At 43.5% G+C, this 17363-nt stretch overlaps 1 protein-coding gene across 1 annotated transcript in view; it reads left to right on the forward strand.

The window, feature by feature from the left end:
• Window positions 1-803: 803 nt before the first annotated feature.
• The window catches only part of GLI3 (GLI family zinc finger 3), a 165313-nt gene continuing 148753 nt past the window's right edge, over window positions 804-17363 (forward strand). The window contains exons 1-2 of the mRNA XM_048510456.1: window positions 804-840; window positions 12375-12480. Of these exons, the coding sequence (XP_048366413.1) occupies window positions 804-840; window positions 12375-12480 (143 nt within the window). The remainder of the gene's footprint in view (window positions 841-12374; window positions 12481-17363) is intronic.

Consider the following 17363-nt stretch of genomic DNA (forward strand, 5'->3'; position numbering starts at 1 on the left):
TGAGTGGATGTACCCAGGATGGAAGCCGTTTATGTCTTGAGTGTAAAAAAATGTGATGCCCACTTACCTATGATGATATGCCTTAAACAGAAGCTGAAGGTGGTGGATAAAGGTTGTATTTGCCCAAACATTGGGAGCACTAGTGAGTACTAGTTGTGGTGCTCACATCAAATAGACTTACCTGGCTAATGGCTGTGCAAATCAGGAGGTGATGGATAGCAGGGATGAATCACCCATTGCCTTCTTCCATTCCTCTGATCCTCATGGCACTGTTTGTGTCTCAAGGGCTCAGACCCGTTGCTTGGGTACAGAAACAGCCCAGCTTGCTAATCAAAATGAGCTGGCAAGTGGCTCTGTGGCACATGCATTGAGGACGCTAGTACAATTCCAGCAGTGTGGTGAAGCCACCTAACCTCCAGTTGGTAGCCTGGATGGATTTGCTAAGTCAACAGTACTTCCCATGCACTATAAGATTCCAGAATGGCATTGTCATACTCGTCATTTATGAGCCATTGCAGGTTCATGTAATACTTGTCAATGACGTGGTCTAATGTGTGTGTAAAGTACTATCAAATCCCAACGGACCTATTACAACCCAGCAGGATTTTCCAGGCTAGAGACATTCAGAGGTGGTTTACTACCGCCTTCCTCTGCATAGCAACTCTGGTATTCCTTAGCTGGTCTGTCATGCACGTATGAGAAAGGGCCAGAGGCGGAGCTGCAATGGGGCCATTCGGGGTGGCTCACCCGGGCACTGCCATTGCAGATGTGTCGGGGGCGTGGGCATGTCGAGGGGCGTGAGCATGTCGGGGGCGTGGTGGGGCGTGTCGGGGCAGGGCGGTAGGCGGCGCGCAGTTTCCCCTCCCTTCATCACTGGCAAGGGCTGACCCTGATTAACTTCTGAGATCTGATGAGATCAGGTTAGCCTGGAACTTGATTTAATACAGGATTCTAATTTCCAGAGTACTGTTATTATCAGTAGTATAACAGTATATTTTTAATAGGCGAATTCACTTTAATCTGTGACCAGATACCTTAAGGAGAAGACAAAGAGTTGGTTTTGATGCCTTCCTTTTCTATACCACAAGGAGTCTCAAAGCGGCTTACAATCACATTCCCTTCCCTGCCCCTCCCCACAACAGATACTTTGTGAGATAGGTGGGGCTGAGAGAGTTCTGAGAGAACTGTGATTAGCTCAAAGTCACCCAGCAGGCTTTCTATGAGGAGCTGGGAAACAAACCCAGTTCACCAATTAGAGTTTGCTGCTCATGGGGGGGGGGAGTGGGGAATCAAACCTGTTTTTCCAGATTAGAGTCCGCCGCTCAAAACCACTACACTGGAGAGATTGTCTCACTGTTAGTATTGGCACCATGTTTCCAGATGCTTTCGCTGCTGTTTTCAAACTGCTCCTTTCTTGTAGTCACCATTGGAAATCACCGTCAATGAGTAATTTATTCAGTTCAAAATATGTTGAATTGGGGAGATGTGAATTCAAGAAGAGATAGGGCTTCCTCACTCGTCAGGATAGACTACAGTAAAACAATTATATTGGGTAGAATGAACCTACAGAAAACCAGACTTGCAGCTATAACACCCTTTCCATGTAAGTAACATATTTAATATGGTTTCCAGTCTGCTCCAAGCTGAGCCCTCTCAATAGGTGCCTTTTCATACAGTTGTTTGAAGATTATTTCCATTTAAATATTGAGAGCTTTTCAAAGACTCCCCCTTTTTTTTGCACCTACAGGCATCTAGGATTTACTGCTTACCTGTGTGCAGAAGGATTTTAATTCCCGTAGTAAAACTGGTTCCACCAGTTTAGTACATTATTCTCCCTGTCTCCCATTTAGCATGTTACTTTCCTGGCAGTAGAGTACACAGCACTTAGCAGCTGGTTGGTGAAACCATCAGTCAGGAAATTGTATGATAAATAGGGGGTAGCCAGGTTTAGTGGCACTTTATTCTGCTTCAGCAGTTTTAGCTTGACTTTGGAAAAATCATCATGTGGTATTTTGTCAAGGGCTGCAACAGGAGACGACTAGAGCGCGGGCAACTTATTACACATACCGCTTGAGTTATGATGTTCAACAGCTGTATTGCTCGTGTGCAAATAATAAACTCGGAGCTGGATAATTATGGTTAACGCCAGCTATATGGGTTTCTCCTCGTCATGCTGTGTAGATGCAGACAGCTCTGTTACAATGATGGAACACTTTGCCTTTCTCTTTTCCTCTCCTTAGAAACTCAAATAAAGTACAGCCAAGATTCAACGAGGAACTTAATGCAGGAGGCTTACGCAGAGGTGCTGTTTGAGACTCGTTACCAAGTTTGTTTTAGGGCAAGAGTATGTTGCTTAAAATTTCAGGTAATGTTGTCAGAGGTGGGATCCAGCAGGTTCTCACAGGTTCCCGAGAGTAGGTTACTAATTATTTGTGTGTGCCGAGAGGGGGTTACTAATTGGTGATTTTGCCACGTGATTTTTGCCTTAGTTACGCCCCTCCTCTCAGCAGTAGCGCGCAGAACTTGAAGCAATCTAGCAGAGGGTGCACCGGCGTGCGTGGCAGCCTGCGCCTGTGTGCATTTGTTTCCTACACAAGGACTGGCGCAGCGGCTGCGTCCTTGCCACAGCCCCACCCAGGAATGCCCCGCCCCCGGTGATGCCCAGCCAATAACCTCTGTCATGCCCTACCCAGCTCCCATTGGCATGCCACGCATTCACAGTTTGAATCCCACCACCATGGGAACCTGTTACTAAAATTTTTGGATCCCACCACTGAATGTTGTCATATGTTCATAGATACGTGTGACCCATTATAGTTACTCAAGGGCTGCCTTGCGGCAATTAACATCAAACCTATTTAAAGGGATTTTTTAAAACCCAGTGTGCGCATCAGGAGCTACCCGTGCCGTGATTTTTCAGCCTTGTGCACAGAGTGAGCGATCCATTGGCGACACCCTTTCATGTATGGATGTTTCAGTTTGTGAAGTGATCATAATTCTTTCGTGCCTGAAAAATCTACATCATTCTGTCAGGACAGATACCTGTCTGGCTTTCAGTGAATGCTATCTGTGTAAAAGGGTGAGCTGAATTAAGGATAAAGTAAAAGGATCCAGCTTCCCTGGCAGATCCTTTTTCTCAGCAGCATAGTGGTTAAGAGCAGGTGTACTCTAATCTGGAGGATCTGGGTTTGAATCCCCTCTCTGCTGCTTGAGCTGTGGAGGCTTATCTGGGGTGGCTTCCCTGCTTATCACTCCAACACACGCCAGCTGGGTGACCTTGGGCGAGCCACAGTTCTTCTGAGCTCTCTCAGCCCCACCTACCTCACAGGGTGTTTGTTGTGAGGGGGAAGGGAAATGAGTTTGTAAGCCCCTTTGAGTCTCCTTGCAGGAGAGAAAGGGGGGATATAAATCCAACCCTCCTCCTCCTCCTCCTCTTTCATTTCTCATTAAAAACCCTAGTGGAACATGGATTTAGGGGGAAAGGAGTAAGATTTGGGCTTCATACTTTTAGTTTCACAATTTGGGCTGAGAGAGATTGTAGATAGTAATGGTATGTTTACGGGAGCAGCAGGCAGATTCCCCACATTGTTGGCTTTAAGTTTAGTAGTAGAACAGAAGAATAGGAAGCAATATACTGAGGATAAGATTTCATGTTGCGTTGTATGCAGTGTACGGACTCTTATGCCACAAGTTGAAGCTATGATTTCCCTTGTCTGCTCAGTGAACTTCTGGGAATAAACATAGCAATTAAAGCAGTTCAAAATGTCAAAGAGCACATGGGGTAATATATATACAGATTCTGCTTTCTAAAACATAAGAAAACCAAGTTAATGCAGTGGTATCTTTTCTTTTATTTCCAGAGATTAGTGACTAACACTGTTGTCCTAAACAGTTACACCCATCTGAGTCAGTGGACTTAGAAGTGTTTAATGGTGTTTAGGATTGCACTGTAAAAGAATGGGCTGTAATTTGGGAGCTCTGTAGTTTAAATCTTGTCTGTACCATAAACTCCTTTAATGACTATAGACATTCAGTAGCTACTCAACCTGCCCTACCCCTCATCTGCAGTACAGGGTGAATAACACTAGCCTGTTTTAACAGGGCGGTTGTAAGGGTTGTAACAGAATGATGTGCACGAAGGGTGTCCAATACTGGAAGTACAGTTCTTTATCTTCATTATTCTTGGGTGCTAATAAAACAGGCAACCAAATACAGAGAGTGAGGTGGGCAGGGTCAGTGCCACTCCAGTGCCACCGTGCCACTGCCAAAAGGGTTTCAGGTGGTGTGGGAAAGTGAACACCCCCCCCCCCGCCACCTGGAAAAAAAACATTTAAAAGGACATATTCCACACTTTCTAGTGGCGCAAATCTGTGGCCAGGGAGGAGGGCTTTTGTAGGCTGAAAGCCCAGTGGAAGCTGACTAAAGTCACCTCCAGCCTCAGGAATGCCCCTAGCCCACCCCCAGTCGCACTAGTATCTTCTGTTGTGCTCTGAGGGAGGCAGCCTCTTCTGGGGTCGGGCACCATGAGCTATGTGGTTTCTGACCCTCAGCCTCTTTGCCCTTCCCACCACTGTAGGTGCCACTTATGCCGATGGGGGTGGGCAAACGTGTCAGCATGGGCCCGTGCCATTTCCAGGACGTGCTTCACCCACCCCCACTCCGCCTGGATTGGGCTGCACGATCCCCACTCATTTCTCATAAAAGACGTAAATGGATTCCTTTTTGTAGCTAAATTGCAACCCCCATCTTACCCTGCAGTTATCTTGGGGTAGTTTCTGTATTCTTCTGTGGCTTGTCATTGAAACTCCTCCAGATTAAATAGTTGTGGATTGTAATCTCTGTGTCTTTTTTGTTTGTGAACCTCCCTCCCCCCCTTCTTCCCTCAGCACATTCCTTCTTGATTTCAGACTGCCCTGTGACCTTTGGGGCTAGTGAGTGATAGAAAATGTTCCACGTCTGTCAGCTGTGTGTTCCCATGAGTCTCTATAATTCATTCTGAGCCTCCTGGAAGCTGGTGGGGGTTGGCACTGCCGCAGAGAACTTTCCCATGTGGAGTACACTGGGGATCAAGGCCAAATGTTTATGTTGCAGGGAGGAAGGGGGCAAGGAGACAGAGGCATTAAGAAATGTTAGTGTAAGTAATACTTTGTAGTTCACATTAGCAACTTACTGCAGTTTTCCAAGGCGAAAGAGCAGTCCAAAATGTATTGGCAAAGCAAGTGGTGCAAGAGGCAGAATCTAAAGAATTGGGAATTTTTTAAAGAAAGAAAAGACCTTTTTATGGGAACTAGGAACTGATAGCTCTGTTCAAAATCCGATGTGATATTCAGCCATTCCCGTCTACGGGAGTTCTCTAGTAATGTGGCGACTGTATCCGTTGAGATGTAATTATGGTTGCACATATTGGGCATTTGAATCGCTGCTGTTATTTGCTTAATGTTTAAGCTGTTTTTGTTTTAGCTGTTTTTATATGGTTTTAGCTGTTTTATAGCGTTTTAGGATTTTTGCTGCTGTTTTAATTAAGTATTGCTTCTGCTATATTGCTGCCCTGAGCCCTTTGAGGATAGGCGGGGTAAAAATTTAACAAACAAACAAACAAACAAACAAATAAAATAATGTATAAAAACCACCCTGATCTGGTATGGCGCAATATTAGTGTAGGCATGGGGAAAATAGGAGTCCTTGTATCATCAATTCTCCGTATGCTACAGAGGTTAGACAGGCAGCGAGCATTCCTGCCAAAGGCTGGCCCTTTATGACAAATCCCACCTCTGCACCTACCTGTTCCCATATGCCCTTGGATAGTGTATCCCTCAAACAGATTTCTTCTGGTGTCCACAGAAAGCTATGTCACAGCCCAGGAATACAGTCATTATGTTTTGTTTTCCTTGGCGTTCTTTCAGTCATCCCTTCTTCCTGTCCAATGTTATAACTTTTGTTATGTCTTTGTATGTGTATTGTAGTTCTAGTTTTAATCGTTTTAATTGTGCGTTTTTGTTGGGTTTTTTATTTTTTTAAGATGCACTTTGCTCATGTATGGTTTAAAATTATTTAGCTTCCGTTTTGCTCCTCATAATATCTTGGCTGGGAAACATCTCTCAGTTACACAGAGCATGTGCAAACTCAGTTTACCTTTTCAACTTCAAATGCTGAGGATGGATATCAGAACACAGTTGTAGAAGACAATAGTGTTACTTGGTCCTCCACCAACCATGTACAACTGGCCATGGAAGAGGTATGGCTATTATCCTCTTCCATGAATATTTCAACTTGTGCAGACTTCCAGTGCAAACTATCCCAGACATTGACTGTATGCTTTTTATATCAGGGCCTAATGATAGATTAGACATTATTGTCTACCAGTCACTAATTCCCCAAGTGGCACCTTCTAGGATTTGGCAGAGGAATTGTTGGATGTGGTGCTGGAGATTGATCACTGATTCCCCAAGTGGCACCTTCTAGGATTTGGCAGAGGAATTGTTGGATGTGGTGCTGGATGTGGTGCTGGAGATAATTCTGGAGGACATCAACATACATGCTGAGGATCCCTCATCAGGCTTTTATAGCATATTTGACTGTCTTGGGCCTTCCCAAATTGTGACTGGCTTAATGAATGAAGGAGGTCACACTTTTTTGCACTGAGCTTTTGAGGGAAGGTCTGATATCAGGCTGGCTATTTGCTCTGAACCATGGTCTTACCACTACTTATTTAACACCAAGGTGAATGTGGCTTCAACACCCTGATTGAGAGGGCCCCCAGTTAAAGTGGTCCACCCATGGAGACTTATGAATCTTACTGAAATCCAGAATGCTCTTTAGGATTTTAAGATCCTGTGGAAGTGTGCATAGTGAAGTTCCTTGAAGCTTTCAAAAAGGTTGTCCCTTGTCAACCTCTCCCACCCATGAACAAACCCAACTCTGCAGTTTACCATGAAAGTGAGTGACCATAAAAGAGTTGGGAGATGTCTAGAATGATCCGGGCAGAGAAATCTAAATCTGACAGATCGTGCTATAGAGCCAATTGCAAGATCTACAGAGCGGGGTTAGCGGCAGTTACCCTACCCAGAACAGATGAAAAATAAATCCCAGGTGAGATCTTCTAGAATGGGAGCTGTTCTCTGAGGTTGAAGGTATTGTCTTTTCCTAATCATTTTTGAAAAGATGAGGCAAGTTGTTTTGCAAGTTGATGTTGGTGGGAGGCTAGTCCAGGCAGGTTTCTTTCCTTATGGATGACACTGAGTCAATGCAGAGGATGGAATTTATCTTGGCACTGCATTCCTAGGCCACCCCTAAGGTTGGTGGGATAAGTAGAGATACTGCAATCTTGACAACAGCAATACCCCTTCCCCCTTCCCAGGTCCGTCTGATAACACAGTAGAGTTGACTGTTAGCTGGATATTGATTTTAAAAATGCACCATGTGACTCCTTCAAAACCAGTCTTTCCTCACCACTAATCCATTTCATTGACTGTTGTGAGTAGAAGGTGAATAAATGCTCACCATCATGATGTTATACTCTGTGTTTATTTTACCAAACATTATTGGGGGTGAGGTAGGTTATCATTATATACACAACCCCTATAATTCTACATTAGGCTTTCAGTTTGAATTAAGCACTGATAATGGTTTGTCGTGGGATAACCCTTCCAAATTTTCAGTTTTCGTTGTTCATGAGTTTGGAGGCTCCTTAAAGAACATTGTTGCCCACCTGTGCTTCCCAGATCTAAGTATGAGACTAACTGGTTAGGTCAGTGATGGCGAACCTTTTTAAGACCGAGTGCCCAAATTGCAACCTAAACCCTAGTTATTTATTGCAAAGTGCCAACCCGGCAATTTAACCTGGATGTTGAGGTTTTAGTTTAGAAAAACTGGTTGGCTCCCTCTTCCTCCACCCCACCCGCTCGAGCAGGGGCCAGCCTGCTCTAGCCTCCAGCGAGTTCTGCATGCACCGCTCTGTGCCTCTCTGGCATCTCTGCCTCCTCTGCGCCCCCCCCCCCTCGGGCAGCAGCCACATGGAGCACAGGCACCAGGCCCACCAGGCCGAGTCCTCCCTGCTCACTGTGGTGCGCGCATGTCGTGCTCAGTGGCCCAGGCCAGCCTAGATGTGTGTGTGGGGGTGTGTGATTTTCTGCCCCCCACATGACGAACTCTATGTGTGCATGCCCACAGAGAGGGCTCCAAGTGCCACCTCTGGCACCCGTGCCATAGGTTCGCCATCACTGGGTTAGGTACTTCTAAAGTGTCTAGCTTGATATGATTTCAAAATTTTCAAAACTTCATGGAGGAATATTTGTATGCAATTTAGTTACTGTTCTCCTAGCCTATGACTTCCTTTCTCCTCTTCTGCAATTGGATTTTTTTCTGAACATAAAGTATTCCATTCTTGTGACCCACTGTGTAGCTTACAAGAGGATAATTGTTTCTCCATGTGACTTATGTAAGGAAAACATGAGTGACTCATACATCGTACAAGCATTGACAGTAATGGTGAGACTTTTGAAGCCAGTAGGCCTGTAAAGTGAAGTTAAAATAATAGTTCTTGATGGAATATGCATATGTTTGGTGCTTTCTATCTCCCTGCTTTGCAAACTTAGGGTAATCTTCAATTTCTGTCATTTTTCTCCTTTGACATCTGTGTAGTTGCCAACCATTCTGTGGTTGTAATTGATATACCTGGCTTCTTTTTCTTGCCCTGTTTGCTGCTAAAACTTTTATCAGACTGATGTCATCTTATCTAGGTTACCCCAAAAGACATAGTAGGTGAGATAATCAAAGACAGACATGTAGGGGTTTGTTTTTTTTTGGTAAACCAGAGAGCTGCCTACTCTGAATGTGTGGGGATGAGTTTTATATTAACACAGTGGTTCTCAACCTTCCTAATGCCGCGACCCTTTAATACAATTCCTCATGCTGTGGTGACCCCCAACCCTAACATTTATCCATTTTACACTGATGCAGAGTCTTAGGCGACCCCTGTGAAAGGGTCATTCGACCCCCAAAGGGGTCCCGACCCTCAGGTTGAAAACCACTGTTTTAGCATATTCTGTGAGAATTGGGGAGTTTTCTTGGACCCAGCACCTTTTTGGAAAACCCACTTAGCATGAAAACAACCCCCCCCCCCCCCAGTTTTTATCAGCTACTTTGAACATGAACTTTCTTGCCGAAGAGATGCATGCTGTTGTAATTTTTAGATTCTAAAACGCACCGGGGGGGGGGGGGGGGCTGCATTTTGGAATCTGGAACAGCTATGGGATGTTGAATTGCTATCTGGAGGTGATTGCTCAGCCCCATTACGCCTATCTTAAAATCTCAAGTTGCCAGTTATTACCTTGAAAGCCCTTCATCATTTGAAACCCACATACCTTAAAAATAACCCTTCTGATCCTTAAGTCAGCTTATCCTGACTATTCCCTCTTACGGTCAGATGAAAATTTATGTAGCCTGGCTCCCTCGGTTGTTTGTATGTACAGTTTTATGGAATTCTCTAAATGTGGATTTGATTTAAAACAAATAGATTGAAATCAGAGTTGAAATCGCAGTTGAAATCACTAGTCAGCAAGAATAGCCAGTAAGTCTGATTTAAATCATGGTTTCTATGTAATGATTCATACTTGCTGGTATGATCTTAATATAGGCTGACCAGCCGTCCCGCTTTTGGCGGGACCGGCCCACCTTTGGACAATTTGTCCCGCGTCCCGTGGGGTCTACAAATTGTCCTAATTGTGGGGAGGCTGCTGCACTGCCTTGGGGGCGCAAGGCAGTGCGGCAGCCTCCCGTGCGCCCGGCCGCAGGAGCGCATGGCCTTCTGGGGCTTGCCGTTTGCCGCCCTGTGACAGAGCGGCGAGCGGCAAGCCCCAGAAGCCTGTGCGCTGCTGCGGCTGTGCGCAGCCGCCTCCCCGTTCCGGATCACAAAGGTGACCATCTGGTCACCCTTATCTTAATATTTACAACCAGATGAAGATTTCATTATTAGAATAATAACTTTTTGGATTAGTTTTACAGTTAGATCAAAAAATTACTGATTTGGTTATACTGTTAGAAATACACAGATAGTTTACCACACAATAATTTCATAATTCTCTATCTCCAGTTTCATTTGAACCACCAGAACTTGCTTTTCCTTAATGCAGTGTTTGCCTTTTGCATGCAAAATATATCCAAACTGGATCTCTTCTATAGCCTGCTGCCATTATAGATTTCCTCTTCCAGGGAGAAGATAATATGATAAAGCTCAGGCTAGACACACAAACATCCCAGGACTTCTGGAGTATTCTGCTTAAAAAGTTACACTTTCATTTTTACAGCTTGTCCTGCCCTCCTCACACTTAGCTCCTTGTGCAGACTTTTTCCACTCCAATCTTCTATTCATTGAACTTCTTGAAATTTTTGCACTTATGGCATAAGGGGTCAATTCTGTTATATAGATGCACAAATGAACAATAGGATTATGCTGTTTTTCGCAACTCTTTGTACCATTTTTTGCTGTGAAGAAGAGGCATGTTATCTCAGCAGACGCAAATTCACAGTTTTGAGAACTGGAAAACCAAGTGTCAGCAATAATGTTTTCTAGATAGAAAAATTGCCCAAAATAATCTTACAGAAGCCACTGGAAGAGCATAACATTGTGAATGGATTAATAGAATTCATTTACCAAAATAATTAAACATTGCATGAATATACAACCTCACACTATGTAATTAAAAACTAGCACTTATTTCTCAATGAATAATCTTTGGACTGTAATGTATCTTAAACAGAAGCTATTTAAACTAGCTTTGGGTAGATTTTTCCTCAAAAAAGCATTTTATTTAAATTTCGATTTAAATTTAAAATCCAATTAAATGTTTTAAATCTGATTTTTTAAAAAGTTTTTTTTAATCACTGATTTTTTTTTCCACCCTGATTATCCATGAGCTTCTGTTAAGAGGGCACCTAACCTCTTGGCCTTAAGGGAATCGTACACGTCTGCACTGCACAAGTGAGCTTTTAAAGGGTAGTGAGTCTAGTGTTTATTCACGTCTTGTGTTGTTATTACATGCGTTTGTTCCTGTTTGTAGTTTATTCAAAATTTTTGCTTTGGGTCACATGGAAGGAGAAAAACAGAGTGAAATCTTTTTAATAACCTAAACAAGTATAGTTATTTAGAACTAATGATTTTGCTGTTCTGGGACAGTCTTTGTAGTCTGTGATGGATTCAATGTCCTTTGTGCCATAGCTTTCATTAAACAACTGATTTCCAGCCCCTGCCACTGAGATGAATATGTGAATAATTTTTGTGGAAATTCAAGAAGCCCAAATGGGGGTGAGCTAAACTTTCAGTGACTTTGGTGTGTGAGGCTTCAGTGCTCTTAATATCTTTTTATTATTTCCATATTCATTTAATTTGCATGATATGTTTAGGTTACATAATATTGTCTTTCATGAAACACAGTTGGATTTAAAAAAACACCCTTATACTCCTTAGTAATCAACCAGATTTGTATTCGTCCAGATTCTCTTGATCATATAGTCATAGTGGTTCAGGTATTACTCTGTACTTTTAGTGTTTTGAATACTCCTATTTTATATACTTTGTTTAACAATTTTTTAAATGTATGTTTCTCTGAGGCTCCTTTCTTCCGCATAAAAATAAATAATATGAGGGGTGTGCTTATGAAAGGGTAGCTGATCCCTTTGATCTGACACTTCACATATGCGCGCTGTAATTATTTATTAAAGACTTCTTTATGTAATTTTCCATTAAAGCTATGAAAAGAGAATATTAAAATTAATACATGAATATTCATGCTTGCCAAGGCAAATTGGATGAACCAACCTCTGTCTCTTGTGCTTGGCTTGGATTTGTGCAAATGAAAGGTATTTTGGATGCAGTTTAGTGCTGTCCTCACCGTACACCTCTAAATGTTATTGACAAGGCCGGAAGAATGTTAAAATGTGGAAGTAAACGACAAAATCAGCGTTCTGTGAAATCTAAGCTCTCATAAAAAAAGAGGGTGATGTTAAAGTAGAATGCCTTCTCAAATCTGAGAGGGGGGGGGTGCTGAATAAGATGTCCAGTTGGGTACAGGTGTCCGTGCCCTGCACAGCTCCGATCGCAAAACCAGCAGAATGTATTACCCAAGAGGAAAAAAAGTTATGCAAAACAAATTATGCAAAAAAGTTATGCAAAACAAATTATGCACTTGCATAATTTGCGCATAGACCGTACTATCGCCTAGATGCTGTTTGTGCAAAATCCATATTTTCTTGGTACAGAATGTTAACGTTTTTCGGACCACATTCACACAGCCCTGCATGTTGGATCTTATTTTCAATGTACATGGCTAAGGATTAGAAATAACACTAAGTCTTGGGAACCATGTTTCTTTTTGCAGATCCGCCTCACCTTTTCCCAGCATTCCACCCTCCCGTACCAATTGACGCAAGACATCACGAGGGGCGCTACCATTATGAGCCATCTCCCATTCCTCCGCTGCATGTGTAAGTACAAACGTTTGCAAATAGCAATAGCAACCTGGCATGTTAAAGAACATCTGAAAAAAGATATAAACATATGCAATTGCCAAGTTATACTATTAGTGCCTCTATCTTTAATTTGCTCTGCCTGCAGTAGTTCCTCTGAGCCTCCCCCCAAATCTGTTACTTGGGATTATTTCTAGTTTGGGATCTCATGGATTATACATGGGACCTTCTCTGCAGGTAGCTAAATTTTGTATGTTAGTATATAATGCGCGCAGATCCATTCTAACACAGGGAGCAGTATTAGATGATGGAGGCTCCTTCCGCACATGCAGAATAATGCACTTTCAAACTGCTTTCAGTGCTCTTTGAAGCTGTGCCTAATGGCAAAATCCACTTGCAAACAGTTGTGAAAGTGGTTTGAAAACGCATTATTTTGCGTGTGCGGAAGGGGCCGGAGGTTGTAATAATGTTGTAAGTTGAGGCTTTTACAATGGATTGCTGTATATATGTACAATTTGAATTCGTCTTTGTTTTCTTTTTGCTGGCCTTGTGGCCTTAATGAGACAATCATTCATTCATTCATTCATTCATTCATTCATATATATATATGGGACCGTCTGCATGCAAAGCATATACTCTGCCACTGCGTCCAATCACCTTCCTGTATAACACTTCTTCAGATTTTTAATGGCTAAGCTGTGGGGACTCCAGCTGCCTCTGAGTCAGACTTCTTACTCCACACATGTGTTCTTATTCCAGACAAGTCACTTTGGGGAAATCATTTTAAGCAAACAAATCTAAGTAATTGTGGATGACTGTGATGAGTCTGCCTGCCTCGCTGTGGTCCAGCTCCTCCAGTCTTCTGTAGAAGCCCCATCCTGTCTTTTATATTAATCTAATTTAGAATAGAAAATGGTTGCAGATTCATGGCATACCTTCCTAGTAATTTTACGTTCTGTTAGTTCAGTTCTGTTCCCACAATAGGATGTTTGAAAAGCAACCGTGTGAAAGGCCGTACTGTTTAGCCAAATGACAAAGTCCTCGTGTTGTTCCTATCAGCAGAGTTTAAAGTGGAGTCACTCTGGTAAGATGAGATGGTCTATAGTCTTCTTGTACTCACTGCAGCCTTCTAGCACTCTTGGAAAAGAATACTCTCCACGCAAGATGTTTTTTCCATAGGAAGGTTTTACTTTAACAGTTGCAAGGTTACACAAGTCTATTCTGTATAAGACTATAAAGCTATGCCAGGGGTAGGGAACCTGCGGCTCTCCAGATGTTCAGGAACTACAATTCCCGTCAGCCCCTACCAGCATGGCCAATTGGCCATGCTGACAGAGGCTGATGGGAATTGTAGTTCTTGAACATCTGGAGAGCCGCAGGTTCCCTACCCCTGAGCTATGCAGAACTCTTCAGCAAGAGCACAGTGAACACTCAGAACATTAAACATTCAGAACTTAGGCCCTTTCCGCACGGAGGCGGAAGGGCTTGGGTCGGCGTTGCTGACGCCGACCCGATGACGCCGGGACCATCCGCATGGACTGTCCCAGAAAGAACCGGGAAGACGCCGCCATCGGGCGCCGTCGCCCGGTCGACTTACCTGCTCTCCGGCCCTCCGGCACGGCAGCGGCTTCCAGCCGGCGTTTCCAAAAAACCATGCTGGGGAAGCGTGGTTTGGAAACGCCAGCTTGGCGCCGGTCGGGAGGCGCGAGGGCGGCGTGGCTGCAAAGCAGCTGCACCCCCTGTGCGAATGGCGGCCTGGGGACGGCGTTTTTGCCGTCCCCAGGCCACCATATTCCGCCCGTATGGAAAGGGCCTTAGACTCAGAACGTACACTGAACTTAGCATATACAATGCATTGGTTCTTTTACATCCAACAAGCAGGACACTTTCCCCCCGACCCGGCAACAGCCTCTCATTGGTCAAGAGTCACAGTTGAATTCACCAATCATGTTAAAGGTTAATTGTAGCCACTTGTCGCTAGACTGACTGTCTCTGGCCTCTTTGTTGGGCAAACTTCTGCTGACTAGAACATGAACCTTTTGTGAACCTTTATTTTATTATATATCATGACAGTTCCTACCATTGTCAACTGAATGGAAGTTTGGAGGAGTCCTGGAAATGTGCTTTAATGTGTAGCTCAAGGTGGCCTGAATACATCCTTATTCTACCTAGCTTCTTATTCAGAATAATTTGCAATTTCGAGGATTAATGTATGGTGAGGAATTCTTTTTCGTCCAGGTCTTTGCACAATCCACTTATTTACTTATTATAGATTTATATCCTTTTCCTTGGCCACTTCAGTGGGACTTGAGGTGGGTAACAACAAATAGATTGACAAACAATTAAAATGGATTAAAATCCATGGAATGCAAATAAGATAGTTCCCTAAATTCTCAGCAGAATTGACTCCTGAGACTAATAGCCCCACAGAGTAAGTGAGGAGGGTGATCAAGGGGAGCATACTGAAGAGGAGGTGGATGCTGGGAAAATGCCAGGGAAATGGTGAATGTAATAGAGCAGCCAAAAGTTCTCATCCATGGTCTTGGCAGACATCTCTGTCTTGCAGACCCTATGGAACTAGGCCAGTCTTCTCAGGCAGAGAGTTTCACCAGTCCAGGGCCAGGACCGAAAAGGGCAATTAGACTGCTCTCGGGCTAGGGACTTCCAATAGATTTTGGGAACCAGAGTGAAGCATTATAAGAACATAAGAACTAGCCTGTTGGATCAGAGCAGAGTCCATCTAGTCCAGCACTCTGCTACTCGCAGTGGCCCACCAGGTGCCTTTGGGAGCTCACGTGCAGGATGTGAAAGCAGTGGCCTTCTGCTGCTGCTATTCCCGAGCACCTGGTCTGCTAAGATCAAGGACCTGGTCTGCTCAGATCAAGAAGGATCAAGATTGGTAGCCAGAGATCGACTTCTCTATAAATCTGTCCCAGCCCCTTTTAAAGCTATCCAGGTTAGTGGCCATCACCACCTCCTGTGGCAGCATATTCCAAACACCAGTCACACGTTGCGTGAAAAAAATGTTTCCTTTTATTAGTCCTAATTCTTCCCCCCAGCACTTTCAATGGCTGCCCCCTGGTTCTAGTATTGTGAGAAAGAGAGAAAAATTTCTCTCTGTCAACATTTTCTACCCCGTGCATAATTTTATAGACTTCAATCATATCCCCCCTCAGACGTCTCCTCTCCAAACTAAAGAGTCCCAAACGCTGCAGCCTCTCCTCATAAGGAAGTGTGCATTCCAAAAGCTGCCTCTTGATTTGCAAGCTGCCGTGCTTCAAAGTTTTACTGTACCTTTGCAAAGGTTTCCTTGTACAACCAAAGGGCAAGATTTACTTTTGTAGTGCCTGGAGTTTATCTGTCTGTGGGCTCACTGAAGCAAAACGGTGCCACTGCCTTTGCTAAGTGTGCCTGATAATAGGTAGCCGGCAACTGTTGCCTATATATTTTGCTGACATTTATTCTGCGGCCTGTCATTCTAAAAGCACTAAATTAAAAAGAACCAAACCTGGTAAAATACCACTAGGCAAAACAGGTCTGTTTGTTGCTGTTGAGTCCCTCTCCCCACCCCACCACCCCCAATTTTCTGTTTCACTTCTTGGAATTCTTCCTGGTTAAAAACATCCCATAATGTCAAAAAGCCTTTCCCTAGCGATAGCTATGAAAGGTAATGAAAATTTTTGGTCGAGTTTTATAACCCTCGTCTGTTGTATACTTTCAGGCCCAATCAGTTGATTGATGGGATTGTCACCGAAACAAAATGGCAACTCTGACAGAGCGCGCAGTTTACACTAAGATAAAGGAAAATACCAGCGATAACATGTTATTTTTTTCCAGAAAGAATCTTTATGTAGAGTTAGACGTTGCCTTATTGAGGATGGAGAGTGGAATGCCAAAAACAGAGAAAGGGAGGAAAAACATATCTAGGGGGTGGGATTTCACAATCTGAAAGAACCACTGTAATCCATAAAAACCCCAAGCCACAAGCTGGTTTAGTCCTTTGCTAAAAAGCTTGATATATACATTTAATCATCTCTAATAATCCCCCACTCGCGCTGGAAAGAAAAGAAGAAAAGCACAAGTAATACTTTGAAGAATAATGCTAGTTGTTTAGATGGCAGATTGCTTTGCCACAGCTATTAGTTACAGCCGTGTAATTACATATATGCTGGAGAAAAAGAAATGAAGTTGTTTTAAAACAAGTCCTCCTCTGTGAGCAGAATTAATTGATATTAACAATCCTAACTACATGCCCAAGTACACACACGATATTTTACAGGCAGTTATTTTGGATCAGTCTCTTATTAACCAAATTGTAATTTCAGTAGAAATTTGCCTGAAGGTTAGCAATAAATCTGTGTTGCCGTCTTCCTTGGGCATTGAGGAAAAACTGGGTATTTATAGTTGGGACGGGGGAGGCAGGGAAGAGAGGAGGCTTCCAGGAACCAGTGATTTATTTTTCCATTGAGGTTATTTGCGTCTGTTGTTATTTGAATTGTTCTCAGTTGTGCAATAAAATGCACTTGAAAGCTCTGAAATAGACCAGCTCAAAGGGTTGTTTTCTGCCTTTTAAAGACACCCAGCGCACCTCATTTCTGAAGATATCTGTAAATGCATCATGAGAATAATGGAATGCACAGCTTGGAAAGAGCAGCCGTGCTCTGCTGAGCGCCTCCCCGCGCCCCCCCACCCCACCCTTATCCTAAGCGTGTTAAATGAGAAACAAGTCCCAGTGAATTCGCTAGGTCTTACTCAGTGTTGTGTACTTATTTAGTACTTTTTTTTATCCTGCCCTTCCTCTCCGGAACTGAAGACATCATACATGGCTCTGTTTTCCATTTTAACCTTACCACAATAACCCTTTGAGGTTAGGTTAGGCTGAGAGAGAATGTTTGGCCCCA

Source organism: Sphaerodactylus townsendi, linkage group LG11 (assembly GCF_021028975.2).
Source record: "Sphaerodactylus townsendi isolate TG3544 linkage group LG11, MPM_Stown_v2.3, whole genome shotgun sequence".
NCBI classification, from domain to species: Eukaryota; Metazoa; Chordata; class Lepidosauria; order Squamata; family Sphaerodactylidae; genus Sphaerodactylus; species Sphaerodactylus townsendi.